This window comes from Nycticebus coucang, chromosome 21, assembly GCF_027406575.1.
Source record: "Nycticebus coucang isolate mNycCou1 chromosome 21, mNycCou1.pri, whole genome shotgun sequence".
In the NCBI taxonomy this organism is placed as follows: Eukaryota; Metazoa; Chordata; class Mammalia; order Primates; family Lorisidae; genus Nycticebus; species Nycticebus coucang.
In genome coordinates, this window is record NC_069800.1 from 16,463,884 (window position 1) to 16,481,831 (window position 17,948).

The 17,948-nt window shown below is 42.9% G+C and overlaps 1 protein-coding gene across 7 annotated transcripts in view; it reads left to right on the plus strand.

Annotated features, from left to right (window-relative positions):
• Nucleotides 1–17,948, plus strand: part of DZANK1 (double zinc ribbon and ankyrin repeat domains 1) — a 72,547-nt gene that overhangs the window by 18,362 nt on the left and 36,237 nt on the right. For 4 of the 7 annotated variants that reach the window (XM_053573970.1, XM_053573965.1, XM_053573966.1 and 1 more), the window contains exons 7-9: nt 2,928–3,013; nt 5,851–5,968; nt 12,651–12,764. In XM_053573970.1, the coding sequence (XP_053429945.1) occupies nt 2,928–3,013; nt 5,851–5,968; nt 12,651–12,764 (318 nt within the window). The remainder of the gene's footprint in view (nt 1–2,927; nt 3,014–5,850; nt 5,969–12,650; nt 12,765–17,948) is intronic. The other 3 variants (XM_053573969.1, XM_053573971.1, XM_053573968.1) reach the window with 1 other exon arrangement.

The following is a 17,948-nucleotide window of genomic DNA, read 5'->3' on the forward strand; positions in this document are numbered from 1 at the left end:
GGCTAAAGTGGCTAAGGCGCCAGCCATGTACACCTGAGCTGGCGGGTTCAAATCCAGCCTGGGCCCACCAAACAACAATGATGGCTGCAACCAAAAAATAGCCGGGCGTTGTGGTGGGCGCCTGTAGTCCCAGCCACTTGGGAGGTGGAGGCAGGAGAATCGCTTGAGCCCAGGAGTTGGAGGTTGCTGTGAGCTGTGATATCACAGCACTCTACCCAGGGTGACAGCTTGAGGCTCTGTCTCAAAAAAACGAAACTGGGCTCAGTGCCCGTAGCTCAGTGAGTAGGGCGCCAGCCACATACACCGAGGTTGGCAGATTCGAGCCCAGTCTGGGCCTGCTAAACAACAATGACAACTGTAACCAAAAAATAGCTAGCTGTTGTAGCTGGCGCCTGTAGTCCCAGCTACTTGGGAGACTGAGACAAGAGAATTGCTTAAGCCCCAGGTCTGAGGTTGCTGTGACATCACAGCACTCTACTGAGGGCGACACAGTGAGAGTCTGTCTCAAAAAAAAAAACAAAACACAAAACGAAACTGGTAATGAGATGGAACAGTGGTTCTCCCAAGTGTGATCCCCAGAACCACAGCATCAGTATCACTTGGAGCTTCTTGGAAGTGCACATTCCAGGCATGACGGACAAGGTGGGAGCTGAGGGGGAGGTGGCTGAGGCCAGAGGACCTGGAACTGTGTTTCTCAGATGCAGCTGTGTGCAAGTTAGAATCACCTGAGCAGCTTCAACCCAATGCCAGAAATGCCTAACCTCAGAATTTCTGATTCAGTGAGTCTGATGTGGGTTTGGGCATGGTTTGTTCTTCTTTTTTTTTTTTTTGAGACAGAGTCTCAAGCTGTCGCCCTGGGTAGAGTGCGTGGCATCACACCTCACAGCAACCTCCAACTCTTGGGCTTAAGCGATTCTCTTGCCTCAGCCTCCCAAGTAGCTGGGACTATAGGCGCCCACTACAACGCTCGGCTATTTTTGTTGTAGTAGTTGTTGTTGCAGTTGTCATTGTTGTGTTAGCTGGCCGGGACCAGGGTTTGAACCCGCCAGTCTTGGTGTATGTGGCTGGTGCCCTAACCCACTGAGCTACAGGTGCTGCCAGGTTTGTTCTTTTTAAATACACCCCAAGTGATTCTCTTAGGCAGGCATGGTTGAAATTTACAGATGCTAGTCCCATTGTAAGGAATTTGGATTTTATTCCACTAGTAAATGGACTCTATTTGGAGGTCAAGACATGATCTCATTTACATTAAAAATTTCCCTTTGGTCACAACATGGAGATTAGACTATAGAAGGGGAAGAGGGAACACCAGTTAGGCGGCTTTTCTCCAGGTAAGAGATCATGGTGACTGGGGCCAAGGTCGTAGAGGTGGTGAGGATGGGAGGCAGTAGGACTCAGACAGACTTGGCTGAAGGATCAGATAGATGGGACAAGGGGGTGGCGCCTGTGGCTCAGGGGAGTGGGGGGCTGGCCCCATATGCCGGAGGTGGCGGGTTCGGACCCAGCCCCAGCCAGAAACTGCAAAGAAAAAAAAAAGATAGATGGGACAAGGGAGAGGGAGGAGCTACGGGTGACTGAGATGGAAATGTGAGAGGAGAGGTGTTCAGGAGCTCCTTAGACATCAAATGCAGGTATCGAGTAGACCATTGGATGTGCCAGGTCAAACTCGGGAGTGGTGAGGGATGGAGATACGTATCTGGAAATATTCAATGTCTAGATGATATTTAGAGCTTAGGTCTGAATGAGATCACTTGTCAGGGCTGTGCAGGAAACAAAGAGAAAGTGGCACAAGAAAAAATCCTTCACATAGAGGTCAAGCAGGTGAAGGGGAGCCTCAAAGTAGGAAGGAAGCCAGGTGAATGTGGTGCCACGTAAGCCAAGAGAAGGAAGAGTTTCGAGGACAAGGCAGAGGTCATCTAAGCCATCGATTACTGAAGAGTCTGAGTAGACAAGAACAGAAAATTACTTATTGGATTTGACAAGATAGAGGTGATTTATGATCTTAATAAAAGCCATTTCAATGCATTCTTACTACTATGACACAGAAAGATACCTGTGTACTAGTTGTCTGCTACTACTATTTGTTGGGGCCTAGGACTGGCCAGGTCTCCACCCTGGCTTATCTATTGTCCAGACGCGGACCACTGTGCTACCTTGCTCGGGATTAACTCCCCTTAGGTGCTAGAGGGCAATTCATTTTAGCAGGAGAGAGAAAGATAGTCTTTAAGGGAGAGAAACAATCCTAGTAGGAGAAGGAATCTTAGCAGTCTTCTTAGAGCAGGAGAAACAAAAGAGTCAGAGTGAGCAAGTCTGTGAAAGAGTGAATGACCCCGGACTCACCTCTCCTGCAGCTTCTTACAGCTGTGATCCCGTGGCTATTTGCACCACAGGTGCAGAGACTGCCAACCACTGTCCTGTCTCGCATGCTCTTGTGTTAATGAGAGCCCAGTCCCTACTCCATGCTCTTACCACCAAGGTGTCCTAGTACCAAGATGTTATATCACAGGTGTTTGTTACATTTTCACAGTGTTCCGAGCTTAACTCTTGCTTCTCCTTCCCATGAGCTATATGGTCTGCTACAACTATTATAGCACTTTGATTTTTCAATGTTCATAAAATCCAGTTTAGATTTTTGGCGTCTAAGGACAACTCAGGAGCCTTTGCTCTCTTTTTTGCATCTGAGGCCCAAGTATAATGTACTGAAGTCACCTTTTTTATTTGACCACAACTTAGCATCAAATATAATGGAGGCAGAAAGAATGACTCCTAAACCTGGTTACATGTTGGGATCAAGCAGGGGAAACTTTAAATATATGTATATGTATCTCCCACCTACTCCTTCCCCATAATGATTTTTAATGGAATGTTACTGTACCGTAGCCTTTACCATCTTATATATCTAAACATACCTCTATTCTTAATTTCAGTCTCCTGGTTTTGCACATATAAGGAGCCAAAAGAGTTTGACAAGCACGGAGATCATGAGAATTCAAAGGGCGACAGACTTTCTCAAGTAAGTATCACATCTTACAGCCTACGAAGATACATTGTGGTCAAAGAGAACTTAAAGATGGGACATTACAGCTGTTTTATCCATTTCCAACTTTTTAAAATTTACCACTTTTTAAAAGTTATAATTGACATACAATTAGCTGCATATGTATTTAAAGAGGTCAGCTGACAGATGTTATGTAAGCATGAAACTATCACCACAATCAGGACGATGAACAGATTCATCCCCACCAGGAGTTCCCTACATTGTACCCAATTGTCAGCCCTTCTGTTCACCCCTCCTCACTCCTAGGCAACCGGTGATCTGCTTCTTGCCACTGTACCTTAATTTGCATGTGATTCCACACGGAGTGGAGTAATTCCGTCTGCACTCTTTTTTTTGCCTGCTTCTTTCACTCAGCATAATTATTTTAACATCTCTTTACTTTTAACCTAGTTGTGTCTCTCTATTTAAAGTTGGTTTCTTGTATGTACTTAGTTAGGTCTTGCTTTTAAAAAATCATGTCCAACAATCTCTGCATTGTAAGTGAAGTATTTAGACTATATATTCTAACCGATGCCATGTATTACATGTGAACTGTTTTTACTTTGGCTGGTGTAGGCATGAACTTCCCAGCTCTGCATGAGTCCTGAGGATGTTTCCTCTGTTCCCCTTTGGAGTTTATTTTCTGGCCTTGTGTAATTTCTTCCAATACAATTCAGTAATACCCATTTGAAGACTTGAGGTGACCCTCTGTGAAATTCTGAAGCTCTCTGTGCAGCTTTTCTTTGGTATTCTTTCCTAAAAACTCTAGTTGCGGGCAGTGCCTGTGGCTCAGTGGAGTAGGGTGCTGGCCCCATATGCTGGAGGTGGTGGGTTGACCCAGCCCTGGCCAAAAACTGCAAATAAACAAACAAACAAAACCCACAACACACTAAAGCTTCAATTCATGAAGAAGAGATCTTGGATGATTATTCGCTTAAAAAAAAAACACTCTAGTTGCCTTGGCCTTCTCAAATTCCCAGATCTATGCCCTCAATTTATATAGAAGGGGTGAGATAGGTCACATGGATTGTTGAGTAATACTTCATGAGCTTTGGGCATAGAAAGGAGGAAACTGTTGTTGCCCTGGTGGGTGGGCCCAGGTAGGAGACGTGGGGAATCCTTGGTAACATGGTACAGTGAGGAAGGACTGAGTAAGAAACTGTGGGAGGTGAGCTCGACTATTGATATAATGGTTGATAATTGTTGGGAGGCCAAGGTTGCTGCCGGTGACCAGGCAATTCAGTGCACGGTATCCAAGCAGCACAGCTGCTGGGAGCATTTCAAATCCATAGGTTACAGGGCCTAACCTGCATGGAAAGGCCCTGCAGACACAGTGTATGTTCAGACAGTCTAATTTCAACAATCCTTTCACTTGGCTGACAACTAGTACCCAGTTGGGTGGCTAGGGGTGAATCATGGGATCCAGCTACCCAAGAAATGGGGCAGCTGCTGCTGGGACAGGGCCTTGAGGCTCCAACTGTTAGACGTGGAAAGGTGACACAAAGAACTAGGCTGAGTAGAGCTAACAGCAGAGATTCATTAAGAGCATCTGGAAGCAGGTGGGCTGCCACCTAAAATGGGAAATATGACAGCACGGAGTTTGAGTGAGGGTCTCTTTCAAAGCCATTCAGGGCATGGTGCACGCGCAGCTCTGGAGCCGGTGGTGGTGTCAGCAGTGACTGGCATTGTGGGCCATCTGCTGGAGGCCTTGTAAACGGCTGGAGGGTTATCTGCCGGAAATCTTCTGTACCCTGGAAAGAATGTTTAACAGAACCAGAGGAAACATGGAGAGGCCTTTTCTTTTCTTAATGAATATCCAGACCCTTTGGAGGTAGAGAAAGACTAACAAGTCCTATATTCTATTCTTTACTTAATGAGTGTTTAAACCTATAGGAGGTAGTGAATGAACGAGTGTTTAGACCTTCTGGCTCCTGGAGGTAGAGAAAGACTAACACTAACCAGGTGAGCAAAGAGGAAGGCAGGGGTGGACTCACAGTGACCCTCCACAGTAACCAACAAGAAGGCCCATCCCCCCAACTGTGCTAGAAGCAAGAAGTCAGGAAAAGCACAGTATAACTATAATTCCCAGGCTCACACACACCAAATCCAATGTGATGGGATAAGCCAGAGCCCCACTAAGAAATGGGATCAAGGCTGTGTGTGGGCCCGGCCTATGGGAAAGGGTACCAGGGGTTCCAACTGTGAGTTCACTTTGTAGTAAAATGACCTAGGGAGGCATTTCATCCCCCAACAACTCCCCGCAGTTTTTGGCCAGGGCCAGGTTTGAACCGTCACCTCCACTATAGGGGGCCGGCACCCTACTCCTTTGAGCCACAGGAGCTGCCCTAGGGAAGCATTTCTTTTTCTTTTTCTTTTTTTTTTTTTTTTTTTTTTGAGATAGAGTCTCATTATGTCGCCCTGGGTAGAGTGCTGTGATGTCATAGCTCACAGCAATCTCAAACTCTTGGGCTTAAGTGATCCTCTTGCCTCACCCTTCTGAGTAGCTGGACTATAGGCACCTGCCACAACCAGCTTTTTTCAGAGACAGGGTCTTGCTCTTGCTCAGGCTGGTCTTGAACTCCTGAGCTCAGGCGATCTACCTGCCTCAGCTCCCAGAGTGTTAGGATTACAGGTGGGAGCCACCGCATCTGGCCTAGGGAAGCATTTCTTGTCTTGAACTTGTTCCATATCCATTGAGAGTGATCTGCTTTTGTTTTGTTTTTAAAACTGAACACTTTCAGATTTTCAGCATTTTTTTAGTGTCATCATTAATCAGCAATGTCACGGCCGATCCGAAACCTCTTTTGTTGTAGGTGTGCCCACTGCCTTTCTCCTCGCCCATCAGATCCCTTTGCTTTCTTCTGTCAAGAATGCGGCTCTCCTGTCCCCACCATATTTGGCTGTCGTCTCCCACCCCCAGAAGGAGCTCAGGTGAGCAGCAGAATTCTTAAAAATGCCTTTCATTGCTTTATCTGATTTTTATTTGCAGCAGTGCCTGGTACACATGAACCACAAACATAAACACTGGTTGAAAGAATTACAGGCAAATTAAACCCTTACTATCCAGACTCCTTAAGAATGGAGAAACTTATTAGCAATGTCATGTCTTTTGTGTGGCCTTGCTGATGCACAGGCTCCAGAAAGAGGTTGAAATTGTATAGTTTTCATGAGGCATGCATAGATACAGAAATGTTTCTTACCCATTTTTTATGTCTTTGTTCATAACCAGGGTACAATAGGGAAATACGTTCTAGAAATAAACGTAGACAAGTACTAATTGCTTTATATTCTTATATAACTATATATCCATAAGATGCATCATTCTGCTGAAATAAGTTATAGATTGATCAGTATATTTTAATTTAAAGGCTTTGGCTGATTAAGGATAGATAACAATTAATATTAATTACCTTACCAATAATTTAAAAGGCATACTTAGCTTGGTAAAAATCAAAACTTTTACCAAGATGTGTTCGTATTTTAAGCACTTGATATTTTGGGTTTTTTTCTTTTGGACTAGGGCTTTAAAATGGCATCAAGAGATTTGTGATGCTGAGTGAAAAATGACTGTCTTTAAAAAGATAGTCACTAAGAAAAAGTCACTACACCAGTTCAAATTCCAGAGTTTTAGAATTGAGTTATGCCCTAAGCAAGGGTCTGGTGGTAGTAAATGGCTGTTTGTAATCTTTCTCCAATTTATTGTTCAGGATTGTTATAGAAGTTAATTTGGTTAACTTCTATATATTAATGGTTTACACTGGTTTTATTTTTCATTTATATTTTATATGAATGGTTTACACTGGTTTTATTTTTCATTTATATTAGTTGATACAGTGTCAAAGTTATTTTCTATTTGCTTTGAAATAGGTTTTTAAAGCTTTTTTGTTTTTACAGAGAGGAAATGTTATCATAGACTATAAATATTTAAAATGATGAACTTGGCTCAGTGCCCATAGCTCAGTGCCCTGGCCACATACACTGGGGCTGGCAGGTTTGAATCCTACAACAAACAACAACTACAACAAAAAAATAGTCCCAGCTACTTGGGAGGCTGAGGCAAGAGAATCTCTTAAGCCGAAGAGTTTGAGGTTGCTATGAGCTGTGACGCCTCGGCATTCTACCAGGGGCAACATAGTGAGACTCTGTCTCAAAAAATAAATAAATAGCACTTGGCGCCTGTGGCTCAAGTGGCTAAGGCATCAGCCACATACATCTGAGCTGGCGGGTTTGAATCCAGCATCCAGCCCGGGCCCACCAAACAACACTGACGGCTGCAACCAAAAAAAAAAAAAAATATATCCGGGCGTTGTAGTGGGCACCTGTAGTCCCAGCTACTTGGGAAGTGGAGGCAGGAGAATCACTTAAGCCCAGGAGTTGGAGGTTGCTGTGAGCTGTGATGCCACGACACTCTACCCAGGGTGATAGTTTGAGGCTCTGTCTCAAAAAAAATAAATATATAAAATAATAAATAAATAACTAAAATGATGAACTTTAATTATATTGTCCCCTAACTTTTATTTATGATAATTCAATCATAGGCTATAATGTGTAAACAGCTTTGTAATTTAATGAATTAATTTCCTCAGATTAATATGAGGGTACAAATGATTAGGTTACAGTGTTTGTGTTTCTTAGGTAATGATCAAGTTGTAGTTGAGCCCTTCATCCTGGAGGTTTGCTGTACACCTTTATATTGTACCCATTAGGTGAGAGTTTAACAATCCCCCTTCCTCCACCATCTCTTGTACAATGTGAATTTAATTGTGTTTTTCTTTCCTGTGAGCATATAGTTGTTTATCTACTGGTTTTATGTTAGTATTGAGTACATTTAATATTTGCTTTTCCATTCTCGTGATACTTTACTGAGAAGAATGTGCTTCAACTCCCTCCAGGTTAATACAAAAGCTGTAGTCTCCATCTCTTTTATGGCTGAATAGTACTCCATGGTATATACATACACCATAGTTTATTAATCCACTCATGAGTTGATGGGCACTTGGGTTGACTCCACATCTTGGTGATTGTGAATTGAGCTGTGATAAACATTCTAGTTCAAATATCCTTATGAGACATAAATGAACCTTCTCTGAAAAAGAAATAAGAATGGCCAAAAAACACAGGAAAAAATGCTCATTGTCCCTGATCATCAGAGAAATGCAAATCAATAGCACCCTGAGATATCACCTAACTCCAGTGAGAATAGCTCATGTCATAAAGTCCCAAAGCTGCAGATGCTGTTGGTGGAGGGAAGGAAACACATTTACGCTGCTGGTGAGATTGCAAAATAATATGACCTCTATGGAAACAAGGATGGAGAACCCTCAAAGAGCTAAAAATAAACCTTCCATTTGATCCCACAATCCCATTACTAGATATCTACCCAGAAGAAGAAAAATCATTTTACCATAAGGACACTTGCAGCTTTGTAATTTAAACTAACCACCCTTTAGCAAATACTTGCTGTGTCCTGCTCTCAGCTAGGCTTCTGGGATTCAGAAGAGCAGGATCCCATTCCTAGACCCAAGACACTCAGGGTGTCTCAGTGGAAAGATGCAGAGGTGAGAGCTTTCCTCTTTTTGTTCCTCTGGTGCTCGGCTAACTTGCAGGACATCCAGTTGGCTGCACCCTGTGAATTTCTGGCTGTGCTGTAGACAGCTTCCCACTGAGTTTCACTGGTGACCCAGACAGCTTCCCAGGCATTCCCTTAGGCATTCGTGGGCAGCTTCCTGGCAGGTCTCAGCAGCATCCCAGCACGTGGCTTCCAGCTTATTCTGGCTGTTTTCCATCAGCGTTTCTGATGAATTTCATTGGATCCCAGTGGGCAGCTTTGCTTGTCAGCTCTGGCCTGTGTACTTTAGCGAACTTCCTGCTATCCAGTGGGTGACAGCCACACCCAATTCAGTGAAGTCTCACTTCAGCCTTGGGGGTGGGGCAAAGTAAATGTCTCTTCCAAATTTGATTCTCCTTTTTCTGCCTTAGCATAGAGGTAATGGTTCCTTCCTTTATTTAGCATTCTGTATTGTGCAAAGTCTGCTTTACCCATTAGTAGTTAGTTAATCCCCTGTTACCAGTTGATAATTATTTACATTAAACTCTCCCTGTTCAAGTTATCCTATGGTTTCATCTCCTGGCTGCTCTCTGACTGATACAGAATCGGTACTGGGATTAGTCCCAGGACACAAACCTACAAAGAAGGGATTTTGGAAGTGGTTTGGTTTTGCCTTTTGCTTGAGAGCAGAGATGAGTCCATTGTCAGTGGGAAATGGAATGCTAGCAATCCATAGCATGAAGTGACATCGCAATCAAGCAGTCACCTGTGGCTGATGGTGATGCAGTGCCCACAGGAACAAGCAGTTTGAGCAGCCAGGAAGCTGCTGCACTTGACTGCCGTGGTGGGGATGATGACTGCAAGCTCTCCGGTGGAGGATGTGCTCCCCCGACTCCCCGGGAGCATCCACAGGAAGAAAATGTCAAGCTCGGGACATTTAAGTCATGCTCTGAGAATCAGAGAGCTCTCATTATGGCCCTAAAAGAATAGATTTCTTATAACTTCAGTGCTACATTGATGAAAAGGAAACAAAAAATTTAACTGCATATGTAGGGCAGTTATAAATGTCAGTTGAATTCACCTGATCACCAGATTTCTTATGTGAAAGTTGGAGCATTAATTGGGAAAGAATGGGATCATGAAACTTGGGTGGAGATGGCAGGTTGGACCCAGAAGAAACTGACAATTTTAAACCCTCATCACTCTGCTACCAGTGGGTGTAGTTTGCCCTCCTGTTTGAGGATATTTGTCTTCATTTGCTTGAAATGTTTCTGATAACCTCACCTGGACAGATGCCTTGAAAGGGGACATTTATTCTCGTCAAGAACCCCCTAACCACCTGTCTCGTTACTGTTTCCCATCCCAGTGTGTTGTAGGAGGACAGGCGCACACTGTGATCCAGGAGGGAATATCTTACACTCAAAAGGAAGAGTCAGAGTTTGGTAATATATATTGACAGATTTGGGGAACAGGTGTGGGAGTAGATTTAATGATTTTCTTCCAATGTGGGAAGTTTTTGGCCATTATTTCTCCAAATTCCTTGTTCGCCTCTTTCCCTCTCGTCACAGACATTGCTATGCTTGATGTTGCTCTGTGTGTCTTTGAGGATCTGCTTATTTTCTTCAATATTTTTTTCTCTCTGTTCTTCAGATTAGATAATTTCTGTTGGACCACTCATGGGTTCTTGCTTCTGTCATCTCCAGTCTGCTGCTGTGTCCCTCTGGTGGTTTTTTTCATTTCAGTTATTTTACCTTGCAAGTCTGGGTTTTATTCCTTATAATATCTTCCTCTTTGCTAAGATTCCCTACTCACCACAGCATTGTTATCATACTTTCTTTAGTTTTTTTTTTTTTTTTGAGACAAAGTCTCACTTTGTCACCCTTGGTAGAGTGCTGTGGTGTCATAACTCACAGCAACCTCAAACTCCTGGGCTCAAGCAATCCTCTTGCCTCAGCCTCCTGAGTAGCTGGGACTACTAGTGCCTGCCACAGTCCCCAGCTATTTTTAGAGAAGGGGTCTTGCTCAGGTTGGTTTCCAACCTGTGAGCTCAGGCAATCCACCCACCTCAGCCTCCCAGAGTGCTGGGATTATAGGCATGAGCCACTGCGCCCAGCCCTTTCTTTAGTTTTTTAAACATGATTTCCTTTAGTTCATTGAACACTTTTTATAATAGCTGCTTTGAAATCTTTGTCTAAAAATCTAAAAAAGATTTTGGATTTAGCCACTGTGGGGACACACAGTATGAACCATACTTTCTTATTTTTTTGCAGGTCTCGTAATTTTTTATTTTTTTTTTTCCAGTTTTTGGCCGGGGCCAGGTTTGAACCCACAACCTCCGGTATATGGGGCCAGTGCCCTACTCCTTTGAGCCACAGGCGCCGTCCTGGTTCTCATAATTTTTTTCTTAAATAGTGGACATTTTAGATAATATATTGGAGTGACTCTGGATTCTCACTTTTTCTAAGAGTCTCTGATTTTGTTTATTTGGATAAAATCCTGGCATCAGGCTTCTTTCTTCTTCCCCTTCCTTCTCTTCTGTCTTTTTCTTTCTTCTTCTTCTGACATGTGTTTTCTTCCTTCCTCCTTTCCTCTTCCTTCTTCCTTCTTTTTCTCTTTTCTTGCCTAGAGTTACCTTTTGGTCTGTATATCTTAGTGTTCCACCAAAGACTGGCCCGAAATTGTGCTGAAGTATCTTGGGCCAGGAAGGCTTCCATTCTGTGCTGGTGAATCTGTGTGTAGGCTGGCAGAACACTCATACTTCCGCTGTTTTCAAGTCCACCCCGGCTTTATTGTGTTCTGAACTCTCTTGCATCTCTATGCGCAGTCCCATCAGCCAGGGATGTGGGGTGACTTGGGCCCACTCTGTTAATACTGTGCATTTTCGGACGGCGCCTGTGGCTAAGTGAGTAGGGTGCCGACCCCATATACTGAGGGTGGCGGGTTCAAACCCAGCCCCGGCTGAACTGCAACCAAAAAATAGCCGTTCGTTGTGGCGGGCGCCTGTAGTCCCAGCTGCTCGGGAGGCTGAGGCAGAATTGCGGAAGCCCAAGAGCTAGAGGTTGCTGTGAGCCCTGTGACATCATGGCACTCTACCAAAGGCCGTAAAGTGAGACTCTGTCTCTACAAAAAATAAAAAATAAAAAAATACTGTGCATTTTCATAGCCTTTTAGCCAACTAAGGCTTTGTGGAGAGCTTATCAAGCCCTAAAGTTGAATTACCTTACCTTCTAGAACTCCCCGTTAAATCCTTGGCCAGTTAAAAGGTCTATTGATTACCCTAAACAGGTGTATAATTTCACACTAATGGAGTCACGGGTCCTCCTGGTTTGCTTGCCACTGAGATCATCACCTTAACTATGTTTCAAATCAAGTCAGCCTCATCTATCAGCAGCGATAACACCACTCATTTTCATAGCCTGCTCTGCCTCGTTGGAAGCTAGAAGTAGGGGGAGCAGCTCCGGACCAGAACCGTGCAGATTTGTAGTGCTCTTTTCTTTTAAAAAAGCTTTTTATATCTGTATTTTTTGGGGTTTTTTGTGAGTCAACTGGCAATTAATGTAATTTTTTTCTGAAGGTTCATCATTTTCAGGAACTTTTCAGATTTTCATCTGCTTATGATTGACTTTTCAAAGTGCTGAAGTGGTTGATACTTGACAGCTTTATCTCACTTTATAATTCTTTTGGGGGGAGAGTGTTTATCACCCTCTTCATTAACTCATAAGTTAATTTCTTATGAATATTTTTTTCATTTTTATATCTTTCTTTTCTACAATAAACATGTTTCCACTTCTAGGAATAAAATAATAATACAGGTAATTATTTTTATCTCATTTTTATTATTTATTTTTTAAATTGACATAGAATAATTGTACATATTTATGGGGTGCAAAGTGGTATTTGATGCATACAGTGTATAGTGGTCAAATCAGAGTAATAAGCATATGCATCATAAGGGAAATTATTTTAGAAGTTGTTTTACAAAAGCAAATTAAACCTGACATTCTAAGATCACTCATACCTTCATTTTTGCTTTCCAAGAAAAATCTGGCCCTTTCTTTTGTGCAGATGGGCTTATGTGCAGAGTGTGGAAACATGGTTCCCATGAATACCCCCATCTGTGTGGTGTGCGAGGCCCCCCTCGCTCTGCAGCTGCAGCCTCAGGCCAGCCTCCGCCTGAAGGTAATGAGATATGATTCTGCGGAAAGATGAATGAATATATAGAAAGCAATGTTTGAACAATTTTATGTCCTTTTCAGCTGGTGGAATGGGGCAACAATAAGCTAATATTCATGAACAAAATCCATTGTAATTTTTGGAAAGGTATGTTACTCAAGAGTTTAATTTGCTGATAGGATCTATAATGTTGAGAGACATGCAGGAATGCAGTCCCTGAATGTGGATTTGGAGGACAAATTGCACTACATTAACTTAGATAATTTTTTTTTTTTTTGAGACAGAGTCTCACTTTGTTGCTCTCAGTAGAGTGCTTGGCGTCACTGCAACCTCAAACTCTTGGGCTTAAGCAATTAACTTAGATAATTTTTTATTTCATATATTTAAACTTCAGTAATTGACTTAAGTCCTTAAAGTGGCTTCCTCTTTTTGTTTGCTTTATTTGATTGTGGGTCTCCATCATGTAGAAAAAGAATGCTTAGAACGAGTTATGTGGAAGGAAAAGTTATATATCATCACATACATTCAAAAAACTTTGCTAGACAAATGATATCATACTGTGAAAAAATTTGGTAGAATTGTTGAACATACTACTGTATCTTTTCTCCATTTTTTCAATTTACAGTCCCAATTACCTTCTCTTTAATCCCAAGTAAAATCACTAGAGAATAATGTAGATTTAGTAGAAGGAATTTAGAGATAATCAAACCAGAGATTTTGAAGAATTGACTGGGTGAAAGTCAGGTAGGTAAAAATGTTAGAGGAGGCTGGGTGAGGTAGCTCATGCCTGTGATCCTCGCAATCCGGGAGGCTGAGGCTTGAGCTCAGGAAGGGCAGTCTGAACAAGAGGGAAACCTTGTGTCTACTAAAAGTAGAAAAATTAGCCAGGTGTAGTGGCGGGCGCCTATAGTCCCAGCTACTTGGGAGGCTGATGCAAGAGAATCATTTTAGCCCAAGAGTTTGAGGTTGCTGTGAGCTGTGATGGTACAGTACTCTACAGAGGGCAACATAGTGAAACTCTGTCTCAAAAAAAATAAAATAAAATAAAACTGGAGGGAAAAGGGTAAGTGTTACGCTCTCTTTGGTATTTGAAATCTGGAGTTCTTCCCATTTTGTGTGAAGGCAGAGAGATATGAAAGTAGCTTTCCCCTTTCCATTATTGTAATCCTGTGTTGAGGATAAACACAGGAGTTTTATAGTGATTAGTAGAATTAAATCTAGGAGTGGCCACTTTCTTAAGGTTGTATTTATGAATGAGAGATGGTCACTTGCAATTTATTTCTATTCTATTGATGGGCCAAAGTTAGAACATGTACCTTGTAGTGAGGAAGTCACTAAGAATTCAGAGATGGAATTCAGGAAGTCAAGCCTGCTTGACATGTGATGCTGAGTTTTCAGTGGGAATTATGTACTTTCAAGTTATTGGTTAATTTTGAGCTAAATAGTCCTAGAATTTAGTACAGTTTCCATAAAGAGGTCTCTCAAACATGTATTTTTCCAAGATCATAGGAAATAATGACTTGAGATATTATCTTTACTATTTTCTCCAAAATTGAGAATCTCAGGATCGTTTCCATTTGTACTATATTTTTTCCCATTACTTTGTTGCAGCATAGGATTTTTACAATTTACTAAATTTACATACGTCAATAAGTATGTATTTTATACTTTTAATAATTAAACACTTAATTGTGTCTCTTTCACCAAAACATTTTAATTACTCTTGGCACCCCCCCCCTTTGTTCTAGTTGGAAACTTCACCGCATCCACAGTTATTATTCTTTTATTATTCTTATATTATATATTATTCTTTTTTTTTTTTTTTTTTGTAGAGACAGAGTCTCACTGTACCGCCCTCGGGTAGAGTGCCGTGGCGTCACACGGCTCACAGCAACCTCTTAACTCTTGGGCTTACACGATTCTCTTGCCTCAGCCTCCCGAGCAGCTGGGACTACAGGCGCCCGCCACAACGCCCGGCTATTTTTTGGTTGCAGTTTGGCCGGGGCTGGGTTTGAACCCGCCACCCTCGGCATATGGGACTGGCGCCCTACTCACTGAGCCACAGGCGCCGCCCTATTATATATTATTCTTATATTCTGCACTCGAAGAATTTTTTGGAGGCAATCTAAACTCTAAGCAATGCCAGGATGGCACAGGGAGTGGTCTGAGCCTGAGGAAGTTGCTGGACACCTCCTTTGGGGTCCCTTGGGGGAAGGGATCTGAGGAAGCAGAGAGGTCGCAGGTCCGGGCCTCTGGTGGTCTCATGGTACTTGGACCTGGGCCCAGGCAGCTGGCATTCCTTACCATGGTGTGGCCACGAGCTTTTCCTTAGGTTTCCTCACTTTCTCTGTATTCTGCCTTTCACTTCTACTGTGAGCCCTCAGGTGCTGAGGGGCTTTTTCTTTCCTTCTTTTTTTTTGAGGTTTTTGGCCAGGGCTGAGTGTGAATCCGCTACCTCTGGTGTATGGGGCCGGCGGCTGGGGCCAGTGCCCTCCTCCTTTGCGCCACAGGCACTGCCCCCTGAGAGGCTTTTTCAAAGATGTCTTTTGACTGGACTTTCCCCCAGCATGCTGCTTCCTTGACCACTCTGTGGGGCTCTGCACTCCCCAAGCTCTGACCCCTAGACCCAGTGACCTGGGCCCTTGCTCGCTTTGGTGGCGGTGAGAGATAGAGAGGGAATTCATTAACTCTGCCAGGGGCCAGAGCCAGGGATGGCTTTGAAGAGGTGGTGTCATCTGAACAGATACTGTGGGAGGCACAAGTGTTTGCCTGATGAAAAGAGATGGGACAAGAAGTGGCCTATGTGGTGGCACCTGTTACTCAGGGAGTAGGGCACCAGTCCCGTATACTGAGGGTGATGGGTTCGAACCCAGCCCTAGCCAAAAAAATTGCAAAAAAAAAAAAAAGAAGTGGCTCATGTGTGCGGGGTGAGTAGGGGAGAGAGGATGTTTCAGGGAGACACACAGATTGCTTTACAGCAGCGATTCTCAACCTGTGGGTCGTGACCCCTTTGTAACAATGAAAATACATCACGGCATTAGGAAGGTTGAGAACCAGTACTTTAGAGCACTGCGAGTTTGGCTTTGCTCAGCTACAGCCATGCCGCAGTGCCATGGATGGTGGGAGACACTGCCTGCTCTACCAGACTTGGTAGCTCAGGTTTTTCCTTGTGGCCCTTGAAGATTGACAGGTGGGATGGGTTTTAATTAGACTTGATTTGTAGAGAGACCTGTATCACATACGCTCTGATCCTGGAGGGAAATGCCTAATTTTTATGCTGGACAATCAGTGTTGCTGCTTCTATTCATAGTGGGACACCTGTTTCAGAACCCCTACCTGACAACCTTCCTTTCAGCTTTTCCTGGACGTTACAGGGGTGAGAAGTTTTTAGAAACATTCTCACCCAGACAGCCACCTCTGGCTCAGTGGGAATACCCCTGTGTGCTGCTCAGGGAAGCCCATCAGTCCGTCCTACCTGCCTCAGGGCAGCAGCACACATGCTGGCAGCCCTCCCCCCTCTGCCCCCCCCCCGCCCCCTCCCCGCCCTCTCCCCGCCCTCTCCCTGCCCTGGGGAAGACAGACTCAACTGCTGTTGCTGTCTCACCTGGTGTGGATTTAAAGGCTTTGCCAACTCTGAGGAATTTTGCTCTATCAGTTATTTTTTACTGCCAGGATTAGAAGATACCATACCAGAAGTGTCTCTTTTTACTCTCTGGAAAAGTGCCTATTTCAGAATAAGAGACGATTTTACAATTGTTTCTTTAAAAAAAAAAACCTAATTTTTTATAATGAGAGAAATCCAAAAATATACAAAAAGTGCACAATTTCTCCACCTCCACTTCCATTTCTACTCCTCTGAAATAACCAATGTTAGCAGTTTAGAGAGTATTCCTCTATGTATTTTTCTAGATTTACACAAATATATGCATTCACACATTTATATTTGGTTTGATTTTTTTTAAATCAAAACCAGAATCATAGTATATTTATTTCCCTGCAACCTGTTTATTTCATTTAACAAATTTATCCATTGGCCGTGTCTTAAAGTTGAAGACTTATCTCAGCATCCCCTTTCACCAGAGACATTAACTCTCCTTTAGCAAAAGGAGATTGCTTCAGTTTCCTCTGGGTGTTTACCTGCAACATGCAGCACACCTCTAGGACTTTTAGTTGTATTCGGGATTCTTAGAATCCATGTGCCTCAACGGCCGGGATCTTCTTGAAGTTATTGCTCTGAAAAGATCTAATGACTCACATACCAGGGCACAGTTACCTCCTACGAGACACAGCATCTCACATAGAGATTTGAGGCTCAGGCCAGTGTAACCACAACTTCACATCAAGTAGAAATTTAGTTTTGCATCAACTAAAAATCAACTTGGAGATTAAGTTTACAGTGATCTACTGGTTTGTTTCTAACATTGGTTTCCCATTTTATTCTGTAAAAGCTTATCATGTGGGAGTTTGAGTATTGTTCTTACCTTTTGACTACTTTATATGGAAGCATTTTATCCCAGGGATAAGTTGGGTCTATTAAATTCCTTGGAACCATTCAACTAGAGAATTTGATGACAACACTGGCTGAAATGACAAATGAGTGTTGATTTTTTTAGTCCTCAACATGGGTTTTTAGCGTCCTTGTTATGGTCACGTGATGGTGCCCTCAAGGCATCCCTGTAATCATCTATGAATTTGTAAGTGTAGTGAGTTGTGATATAAAATGACCTTTAACTGTGGGTTGTGGTCACTGCTCTAGAAGGAAGTGAGCCAAGGCATGGTGTCAGAAGCCTCTGTAAAAAACATGAAAAAACAATGTTTATAGGCTCAGTGCATTGAAATAGACCACCTCTTTGACAGATTCTTAGGAGTATCTCAGAAGAGAGAAGACAAGGAAAGATATTTATAGTGTTAGTGCTGGGACTGCATGATTTTAAAGAGGTTTTTGCAAGATTAAATACTAATGTCAACTATGGACTTGGGGTGACAATGATGTGTCAGTGTAGGTTCATTGACTGTGACAAATGCACTTCTCTGGTGTGGAATGTTGACAGTGGGAGGACGTTGTGTGTGTGGGACTGGGATTGGATATATGGGAACATTCTGTAATTTCCACTGAATTTTACTATGAGCTTAAAATTGCTTTAAAAAATAAATTTTATTATTTAAAATTTAAAAATAGAAGAGGGCTTT